Source organism: Seriola dumerili, unplaced genomic scaffold, assembly GCF_002260705.1.
Source record: "Seriola dumerili isolate Sdu_G_001 unplaced genomic scaffold, Sdu_1.0 BDQW01000468.1, whole genome shotgun sequence".
NCBI classification, from domain to species: Eukaryota; Metazoa; Chordata; class Actinopteri; order Carangiformes; family Carangidae; genus Seriola; species Seriola dumerili.
This window is the reverse complement of record NW_019174723.1, coordinates 622,306-633,434: the sequence shown is the minus strand read 5'-3', so window position 1 is coordinate 633,434 and position 11,129 is coordinate 622,306. Positions and strand designations below refer to the sequence as shown.

Below are 11,129 nucleotides of genomic sequence, written 5' to 3'. Positions count from 1 at the left end.
TCTGTTGTAGAATTCACACTGATTATCCTCCTTGGGTCAGTTTTAAGTCTGCTTAAATTTTTAATACCTTCCACACTCGAGCTATGTGACCATCACACAAATTAATCACTCCCGCCCTTTTCCCTGCAGAAGCCTGTGAAATAAAAGTGCGTTCCGTTTTAAGGCCAAATACATCATCACCATATAATCCAAAGGATACCTCACACCCAAAGATGGACAGAGACAATTATAGGTTTGAGGTAAGTAAAGTCAATAGAAGATACAGTAGGTTGATTCAGCAGGAAAACACTGAAGCGTTTTATGAGACTCACATGCTCAAAAAGTAAAGATGCTGTCTTTCAGGTATCAGCCTGTCATGAGTATAATGAGAAATAGTCTGTGCCAACTCAATATGTAGTATCAGAGGGGGTTTCCTGAATAATGTCAGCTTCCAAACACTGATCTCAGCTTACAATGGCCAGTGTGCAATGTACTCTAGTATGACACTATGACTTCAGTGCAATGCATGACCTTTGGCTTCTATCTGCAGCTCATGTTGCTGTGTATTTCCACTTCAAGCGAAGCTGAATGCACTCCAGAGTCGGAGGCGCTACAGGCTCTGATGTTATTTTAGTGGTGTGTCAGTCTCTCCAAAAATTTTCTGCTCTGCACTGCAGTGTCATTACTGTGCAGGAAAACTGTCGTGCATTTGCAGAACGGATGAAAAGAAAGACAAATAAACAAAGACACATAGCAGTAGCAGTACAGGGTATAAGACCATGTTTTAATGGCAATACACTGCAAAAACTTTCATCACTTCAAACATGTCATTCAGTGCTTCAGTCTGTCTGGGAGGTTGTCAAAGTTTTGATTTATCAAACCAAATATGCAACAGTGAGTGAGGGGGCTGGTGTTTTCTAATAATAAATATCACTTTCACATGTCACACTGGACAGATTTTCCACTTGTTTTGTCCTTCAAGCAGCATACATTTCAATCTGATCCTTTTCTAAAGGTCATCAAATTGTCATTTTTTAAGCATTAAGGCAAAATACTCTATGTTTTGCTTTCATAAACAAAAATACCCATTTATATTATAAGTCTGTTCAGTGTCCCACTATGGTAATGTGTTTTTTTTCTGTCCTTCAATAAAGACATAAAAACAAATGGAATTCACAAAAGTTAAATTCATGGCAGTGTGGTTAAACAACAACCTAAGCTACACACTGACAACAACAATCAAAAAAACAACTGCATTATAGTACTGACTGAATAAATCAGAATATAACACCACATACACACATCTCCACATGACAAGAAATGAAAATATCACCAATATTTTTATAATGACTTTGTCAAAGATATGCACTTGGCATGGAAATACTCATAAATTGTACCCAATAGATCTTTGCTTTGATGAATAATCTAAAAACTCACACAGAGATAAACAACATCAGCATGTGTTTTAACTTGATGGCTTATTTTGGAATCATGACAAGGCACTTAATTCGTGAATGAACTTTTGTGGCATAATCACAAACGGTGCAAGACCATAAGTAGTCCCATGAAGAAGAGGGCACTGGGTTCCTGCATCACTATCGAGAGGGATACGACTCCACTCAGGAAGATGATGGATGGCATCAGATTCCTGTTTACGTCACGCTCAGACCGGGCCTCAGAAGCCTCTGACAGTGTGTTTGATAGATTCTCTAATAATGCGTCAGGGGAAATCTGGGGAGCATCTTCTGTCTCTTCCCAGGCCGAGACAGACTGAAGAGCTAAGTTTTGGCTCGCCTCAGTGACACCTGAACTCACTGAGGTGCTCTCTGTGACTTCAGGTGATGCTGGACTTTCACCTTCTGCCCCCTGACTCTCTGCTACAGGAGACAGGAGCACAGGTGTACTGCTCTCATATTGTGCTGGAGACCTGCTGGAAATTTCTGATGGTCCTGCAATAAATTCACTCAATCCCAACATAACCTCTTGCTCAAAGGCCTGAGTCACACTGGGAGCAGAGACACAGGCAGCTGCCAGTTCAAGACAAGGATGACTAGCTGGGCTTTCAGTCGATCTGTCCTCTCCTGTTGGCCACAGATTTGTCTCTGTGGCTGGAAGATGCATGCAAGAGCCCTCTGAAGGAGGGATTTCCTCTCCGCCAGCCTGGGAGCTGTCTGATCTCGGCTTTGACTCTCGTTGTAGAGACGGCAGCAGCGCAGAGGGACTACTGTCTATGGGCTGCTCTGACGTTTGGTTGCCTAATTCACAGTGGAGTCTGGGTAAAGGCTGTGACTTATTTGGCTGGACTGATTCGCTGGCACAGAGTACAAAGGATGAATTAGTTTGAAGTGTGGTTTCGGAAGACAAACAAGGGAATCGTTCACCTGGGGATACAGTGTGAGCGGACAGTGTGCCATCAGCAGATGGAAGCTCGTGGTTGGGCGGGACAGAGGGACCAGATGGGGGAACTGCAATCTGTTAAAGTAAAACAGGGAGACAACAGTGACAGCGAGGAGACTGTAAAGACAAAGGGAAAAGATTTGTATTCTACATTAACATTTCACACAGAGAGAAGAAAAGCATTTCACCGCATACTAATGCTTTTCTGTGAAATGGATCCCATGCTGACGTCGTAATTGTGAGGAAATGCAAACAAAACATTAGCGTTATGATGGGACCGACGGACAACTTATTTTCAGAATTGTTGGCAAGAACTTAACTTGTAATGCCTTTACTTCCCCTGTCATGAATACAAAACAAGATACTTTCCTTTTACTGGAGTCCACACAAAACAAGATTATCAAAGGGAGGGAAAAAAAGAGATTTCATTGTTACTTTATCCTCAAGTTTATCCATTGAACATATTTTCACAAACTGAACCAGGGGGTGATTGTTTTTCTTTTGAACAACAGGTACTGGAACTAATGCCATCCATTAATTCTTTTTTTTTTTTCACAGAAAAAAGCTCATAATATTGAAAAGAGCTTTGAAGCTGCTTTGACAAACCTTCAAGGTCAAATGTAGATAAAAGCATAATAATATAAAACCAAATTACAAACCAGATGACAAAAACAGCACCCAGAAGAACAAGCGCAAGAGCAAGACACATAAAACATGAATAACAGAAAGGCTAAGATAGGGCACTCAAGTGTTAATGTAGAAGATAGCTAGAGACAGATGAATATGTTAAAACTTTTCTATCATTTTCTATGTTAATATCATGTTTTCAAATGAAAATCACTTAATGAACTGGTATCATTTTTGAAGGCAAAACATGACAGTTTTTTTTATAGTTTTTTTTATCTATAATAATAAAAATATAGCTACATCTAGAGTTTTGTATTCTGCAGTTTTTTTTTTATTGAAATCCTATGCTTTATAAATTTACAGCAAATACTATCCAAGACATCTGTTTTCAATTTGACTCGTGATAGCACTTTGTGTCAGTCTCAGAGAAAAAATCTATAAAGAAACATTTTGAAAGCAGCACAGAATGAGTAAGAAGCTAAAGGGAAACCAAGCTTCTGCAAACAACTGAATACTCAGCACATGAACCATTGAAATGGTGAACTCTGGCAGTTATACTGACAAAATTTAACTTGAAAATGACAACACAAAACTTGGAGAGTGAATTTGTCAGAATGTTTAACCTGTAGATCCTGAAAATATACTGACAGACGTTTGGAGCAGGGAGGGAGCTGATGTTCACACAGTTGTTGACTGGTTCACCTTTTTATTTTAATGCTCAACTGAAGGAAAACATCATGCATGTGAATACTGGGTGTAAAACAAACATACAGATGAGCTGAATGAGTACATGCCTAACATATATATTTGTATTGTCAGTGAAACATGAGTACCAGATCATGTCGTGTTATTCTGTTAGAGGGTCGATGTCCTATTATTATTATTATTAAAAAAAATTTTTGACTTACTCTGGGCTGTCTGAGGTAATTTACTCATTGTTATGCAGATAAACAGTAACTTTCTCCTGCTTCTGAAATACAAATTTCTTCCAGTCTGATATGTTTTATGTATGGCACAATTCCAAAATCAACTTCTGCATGCCGAAATGCTAATGCAAGCCCCCTGGTGATCCTAGTTTTAAGCAGCTCAACATTTCTCTCTTCCACCATTTGACTGTAAAGAAAAAACTGAAAGAAGAACAGGACAGAAAAATGCCAACACTCTATTTAGCATTACTGTGAAAATGAGTGTTTAGTGTGGTATCAATCTTCTCATTTTCCAAAATGTTGAACTATTCCTTTAACATGGCGGCAGGGTCACAGTGGTTAAACTGTGCTCCTCCTCTAACTGTGACTGCAACACTATGTGTGATCTCTTTGGTACCATTTCAGTAAAAATCTATAAATACAGTGACAAGAGCACAATGATAATGGGGTTCAGTACTGTAATCACAGATAGCATAAACACACAGGACATTATGATTACACATGGTGTAGATGGATATTAGTGTTCAAAGTCACTTAGGGCCGAAAAAGACATCAATTCAAATTTAGAATGGGAAAATTTGAGGTGCAAAAACATGGACAGCATGCGTTATGATGTGAATACGATAAGAGGCAGGAGATACGGAGAATAGCAGACAGTACTCGTGCTACAGCGGTGAGAAGCGAGACATTACCTAAGTTGTTGCTGAAGCTTCAATGAGCTGTGAACAATATAAACAACCAAGCCAATGATGGTAAGCTTTCAATTTTAAATAGGAATGTTTGTTATGTTTTATTAGACACTTAACTCGCATAAAGGGATAAAGCACTTAGTTTGCTTACCTGTTAAATGGGAATGTGTCAACAACAGCATGCAGATCACAGGAATCTTAATGTAATCTAAGACGTACTTTTCTAAATGTGTGTCCTACAGTAGCACATTCCAGTCATAATGGACTACTTTAACTTCTGTGGGTTCATAGAAAGTTCATGAAAAAGAAGAAGAATCCCAAAAAGAAACCTCCGGTTGGTTAACAATTTATTCCATTAAAAGCAGTTCCAATCTTTCTTTTTTTACCCTTACCTCTATGTCAATCTCTGGCTGTACGATGATAGGGCAGATGGCTATGGGTCTGACAAGTCCTGATGTGGAGGTTCCTGCCTCCTCTGATGATGTAAAACAGATAAATATGCCGTGAGAGCCTGATTAGTCTGAATAGAGAAATAGCAATGACCTTGTCCAACAAAACAAAAAAATGATCTACATTTTATAACAACAGTAGATAAATAATTAAAGGGGCACTCCACCAATTTCCCATATGTAATTCAGTTTACTCGTCACAAGGAGGACTACTACTCAGCCTGTGAAAAGGTTGTAGTGTTTTCTGTGGCTCTGCAGGGAGGTTTGACAAGTCCAAGAGAAAAACCCTGATTACGTCTTCATGGTTATCTTAGTTTGGACTTGAGACTTGGGTAAGCCTGTATCTCAAACTGGGCATTTACATGAATCCGAAAATAAGGAAAAATGCTATTGAGATGCATTATGGGAAATGTAGGATCCAGTGTTTTCAGAGGCTGACTCACTAGATACTAAAAGTCAGGACATCTCTGCCTCTGCTGCACCAATGTTAACCATTTTAAATCTATCTCTTGTGAGCCTTATGAGACATTTTGGAAAAGCAATACTGAATCGCTGGAGTATAAATTCTACATCCTATGCAGTACCACCATATAGAGTTATGAATTATATTCATCTTTAAATATGTATGTCTTTTTTTTCTCAGATATTGAACCGATGTGTCAGTGGTGATTTTGTACGACAGCATCCATACTGTACCTTCTTCCTCTTCCCGCTCATCGTCCGAATCTAAATTATCGTGCATACTGAAAGAAAAGAGAGACATCTGGGTTATAAGATAATATAAAAAAAACACAAAACCACTCAATGGTACACTCTCTGAAACACAACCTAATGTCTTTACGAGTTTATACCTTTGAATACAAGGCAATTGAAACCTCAGAGATCTTAGGTTTAATATATAACCATTTTAATAACGGTGCAGTCCCTGAGGCCTAACAATGCACAGTGAAAATACTCAGTTTATAGAGTGGTGTGTATACAGTGTTTATCTGACTGAATTATGGAGAGATGCCCTAAGTGAGACCTATTAAAGAGAAATGCATTGATAAAGCGAGCTGAGGCTGAACAACAAGGCTGTGGATTTAAAGCCACGTCTTAGTTTACTCTGACAATTTTGTAATTTAAGATCATTTTGTGCATTAGATACAACATCTGAATCAGCTGACAAACGTGGTGCTCGTGTCTGAAAATAAATGATGCCATTTTGGGTCCAACGATGGACTGTTTAAATAGTAGTTCATGTATAAAGAAGGCAGATATTAAGAGGCAGAAGAAGGTGGTCATACGCCATCATTAACACCTGGATAATTAGCCTCATTTGCTGATGCAGTTCAGCTATTAATGGGCTGAATTAGTCATTTTAATCAAACATGGTTAGATATCTTTTTGTACTGTGTTGTATATTTTGTACGGTTCTGTTTGTGCCTTAAAGCCAAAAGCCTCAGTGATGACACATCTCATTAGAGGGTTTGTTAAAATAGGTGGCGAGGCGGGAAATTACTGAGTGAGATATTGTTGACTGATGATACAGGTCAGTGTAAAGTGCAGCCATAATATAAGCCAGTAGTAGTCTGTGGTGATAGGAATTACTGGATTAATTCAGCTAAATATCTTTATTTGGATATGTCCAATCACATAGAGTCCATGTCCGCCCATGATAGGTGTTTTCATATGTGGTTACATCAGATGCTAAATATTCATAAACTGATGGGAGAGTTGATCAAATATAGCCATGATACATTTTTAAATCGTCTGCAAAATAATGGAGCAGAGATGTTTTCTGTCAGGTGTCAGGTGACATCGTCAAGAGTCCTCCAAAGGTGCCAAATGAAATAAAGGTCAAGGAGTGTGACGAGCATGTGACAGGAGCTACGCAAATAGAGTAGGAATAACCTGACAAGCTGTTTATGTGCCCTGTCCTTAATGCACTTCCAGTTTTGTTTTGTTTTTATCAGAGGGGCAGATTTAAAATCTGACAGAGCACTCACAAATATCTTTGCATTATACACGTCTGGTGATGTGAAGCGATTACTTGCTAAGCTCTGCACACCCTGTTAACTTTTTTTAACAAGGTCTCAAGCTCTATCATGGCAAGCGCAGTATCCTTTGGAAGAATCGACTCCTGATTTCCGACAGAAGCAGAAACAAAGCTTTTCATTCTGCATATGAGGGTTATATTTGAGATGTCAGGTTGACAGACATCTAGTCCAACTTGATGTTGTAGAAAAAGCAGGCTTTGGTGCGGTTGTGTGGGCAGGTGTGTGAGTTACAGTATGAAAAAAATAAAAAGACAGGGTTGAGATACAGTTAACAAAAGACATTCTGTGAGCTGTAAAGCCTGATCTGGAGATTTTGTTCACATCACATTGCAAAACTCTAGACTGACTCAGCAGCAAGTTGATGCAAAAAAGATTACGACTGAGGCAGAACGCAGCAACCTCATTGCCTGGTGATCAAGACAGATGACATTCAAAACAAAGGGAAAGTTCCTGCTCTGGTCTCGCTATTCACTATCAGCTACAGCGCATTAATGTGTGATATCTATATTTGCCTGAGGTGGATACAGTTAAATATAAACTAAACCAGCAATAGAATTACTTCAAAGCAGAAACAGGAGCTGCTGTAAGTAAATCATATTAACATACACTGAGTAATACATTGTAGTGTCTAGACTTGTTTCATCCCATAGTAACCTTTCCTCCCACTGGCTGCTTTGTTAATGTGTTAAAATCCAATTATCAGTTAACTTCAAAGCACCTAATGAATCTGTGATGGGTGCTATGGTGGGGGTGCTGGCACAGTCTCTGCTTCCCAAATTCCTCCTTTTCAGTCAGTGACTCATCCATCCCTAACAACCCATCTGGCCCTTCCCACTTCCAAACAGCTACACCAATGAAGACCTACAATGACAACCACATCAGTTTATACCCTGGGTGCTCCTTTTATGGGTACTTATAAGCTTGGGGTGGGGTGGCTTTGCTGTTCTCTTCTGTCTCTGTGCACTGGGAGATCTGTCATGTACTTTCATGTGGATGTAACAATATATCAGGGAATTACTTGAGTGTAAGGGAGAAAAGAGGGGAGAGAAATTATTTGTTTGCCAACCTCTAACTACAACCACGAGGGAAGGAGGTCAGTCTGCATCATTGCTCTTCCACGATGACTGTGATTGAAAAGGTCAGAGGTAAATTTTAGTGCAGGGAAACGTCAAGGCTGAAAACGACACCTGCCCTTTGCCTATTTTGATCGTCCTCACCACTGGATGATTGGCATTCTGAAGGGGGTGTGTACTCTGAAGACGCCAGATTTTGAAGAGTAAAACCAGCCATCAACAAACTTTATGTACCCATAAGTAGGTAGATTAGACACTTCCCTCTTGCGCTCATTGTGCAACAGCCTGTGTAACTGTGTTTGATAACATCCTGCTTTACTTTAGACTTGAGTTCTTGTTTTGCTAAAGGCAGTCTCCAGGCAGAACTTCTGAATAAAGCTGAATGCTCATTTCAGCCACAATAACCTCACAGGGAATTAGTAAGCAACTGAAGTTCTGCAGCTGTTGCACAACACCTACTGTTGTCTTTGTTTACATCTGTCTCTTTTTGATTTGAATGCTAATGATGTGGACCCTATGCTGAAATTAGTCAAGATCTTAGTTTTCTGAATCTAAAAAGTTTCATTATTAAGAGATTATTGTGTCTTTGAGCATCCTAATTTGATAAAGATTGACAGTTTACAAGGCCTTTTAGCAGATTGAGGTTTAACGGCCTAAGATTAATATTTAGCTTCAATCTTTGCAGGTCAGAGGTCAAAGGAATCTCAGACAGTGACCAAAACATTGCACAAATGGCCTGTTAAATTTCTATCCCTCAGTCGGTGTCTGTCTAATGAAAGCACACATGTGACAGGTGATTTTTACCTGTAATTTTTCGGATGTCTCAGGATACTTTTCATTTGTTGCATGTTGACGTTTGTTTGAGGTGAATCATCTTCATAGGTCAGGAGCAGAGTCACCACATAATTCATAGAGGAGTTATTAGCCCAGAAATCACCATCAGATGTTTCATAGCGAACAACAAACTCAATGCGAGAGCCATGTGTGATGTAAGGTGGTGCAAAAGACAGCTTGAAGGAAAACTGATCAGTGTCCCCATCATTAGATTCCAGGACATAATCTGCTGGGTGATCAAAGTAAGTAGCCCAGTTGTCCATGGTCGATCTGATATAAACTGCTTTGTGGAAGGAGATGTTCAGGACTCGTATCAAACCACTGAAGGCAAGAGGCTCATCCTCCACTGGAGATATCTGCTCTACCTCCAGTTTATTAGTGTGCACAGCCTGCAGCAGGGCACTGCCGACAGGTGCGTTAAACTCTGGCAGCACTCGATAGGTCGGCTCTCGCTCTGGCTTGCGGTACTTTGCCTCCTCTTCCTCCCACCTCGCACTATCCTCTTCGTCGTCTGAATCAAAGGCAACAAACTCCTTCACATCCACCAGATCCCCACCTGTTGTATCGGCGAAAGACACTTTCTTTCCGTCAGACAGCGCCAAGTGGATCCGCATATACTCGGCAGTCTCGTCGTGGATGGACTGGCCTCGCTTTCTGGGCACCGGGGAGCATCTTGGGATGAGGCGGACATCCTCGGTGTCATCATCTTCATCCTCATCCTCGTCATCATCATTATTATCCTCGTCGTGCGTGGAGGACCTACTCTTTGCCTCCTCGTCTGACTTGTCAGTTTTAATCGTCTTAAAAAGCCCCTCTTGACTTGGTATGGTTAAAAAAGACATCTTTGAAGAAGTGTACACTCAAGGAAGCTGTGCGCTGAGGAGAGTACATATGGCGTCTCCAAAAAACAACAAACCACTCAAACCACTACCAAACAGCACACTCGTGATTTGCGCAGTAGTGGCCAGCGTAGATCCAGAGCTGTCCCTGCAATACGCACAGAGCCTCTTCAGTCAGCGTGTGGCGTTAAATGTCACCCATGGAAAAAACTTGTCTTTACTGCCAGCCCTTGTGATAGTGTATCCCCTGGTTTACATGACTTTATGCATCGCACTTTGGCTGCTGTAGCGGAAGGAGCCGTCTCTAATTTTAGCACTGACCTACCGGGATCTACATCCCCCAAATTTGTATTTTAAGTTGGTATAATCCTGCGACCCCCCCCCCCCCTGTTCTGTTTGGTTCAGGCTGGCTGAAGCCGCGGTGCATATGGGTTATTAAAGTCATATCATATTGGCCACTTGCCAGTTCTAGGAAGGCATGACACATTTTTAAACCCACGTATAGACATAGCGTAGGCTATTTAGGTACGGGCGACATGGGCAGCCGCATCTTGTCGGGGGCGGCAGGGCACTCGCAAAAAAAAAAAAAAAAGAATTTACATTTGCACATCACGTCAATGACGTCATGTCACCATGTAGATCAGAGCGGGCGCCCCTTCTTGTTTGTGCAGCTCCTGCTGAGAAGGTCTCCTCTCTCACTCTCAGAGGTGGTGGTCGACGAGGAGTGGGCGGGGGAATCTATCAAATAGCGCACTTCTATCTCTGTACAGGACCAATGCAATTGGTAAAATAGTCACCCCGGGAAAAACTACCAAATAAACCACAATTCATTCATGATACTGTGAAATCGTTAAGAATAATAAATTAGTCTGCACATCACCACCTGTGTGTGTGTCTTGTTTATATTGGTGTATAGCCTACATATATATATTGTTTTTATGTGTGTGTCATTTACTTATGTCAATAAACTAACGCGTAAAGTTGGAAAAGATTTGGATAGCCTCATAGTCTCCCGTTGCCTCATTCCATGTGAGGGTCTATTGAAAACAGCATGGATGTAAATAAACAAAATATTACTGTAAATATTTTTGACTAATTTCAATCAAGAGAACGTGAACAAAGTTCAAGAATAGATAATTCTTCGCAAAAATGTGCATGGAATCCTGCGCGCGCACAGTTTCATACGTGTGAAATTTTCGTATGCACTTTCCATCTTCGTGCGTAGCCTACGCCACGTTTCAGTGAGAATTCTACGCAAGGCTTTGGGACATGAGGCC

At 40.5% G+C, this 11,129-nt stretch overlaps 1 protein-coding gene across 3 annotated transcripts; it reads right to left on the bottom strand.

Moving 5' to 3' along the window:
• Positions 1 to 771: 771 nt before the first annotated feature.
• Positions 772 to 10,121, bottom strand: ppp1r3f (protein phosphatase 1 regulatory subunit 3F). Of its 3 annotated transcripts, none has more exons than XM_022763335.1 (5): positions 8,984 to 10,121; positions 5,764 to 5,810; positions 5,011 to 5,093; positions 4,622 to 4,648; positions 2,385 to 2,451 (listed from the first exon to the last, which is right to left on the bottom strand). In XM_022763335.1, the coding sequence occupies exons 1-4, from the start codon at positions 9,853 to 9,855 to the stop codon at positions 4,622 to 4,624; spliced, it is 1,029 nt and encodes a 342-aa protein (XP_022619056.1). In that variant the 5' UTR covers positions 9,856 to 10,121; the 3' UTR covers positions 2,385 to 2,451. The 3 variants fall into 3 exon arrangements, with proteins under 3 accessions (XP_022619055.1, XP_022619056.1, XP_022619057.1); XM_022763336.1 differs by lacking the exon at positions 2,385 to 2,451 and adding an exon at positions 4,838 to 4,895 and having other exon boundaries at positions 4,634 to 4,648; XM_022763334.1 differs by lacking the exon at positions 4,622 to 4,648 and having other exon boundaries at positions 772 to 2,451.
• Between the last annotated feature and the right edge of the window lie 1,008 nt (positions 10,122 to 11,129).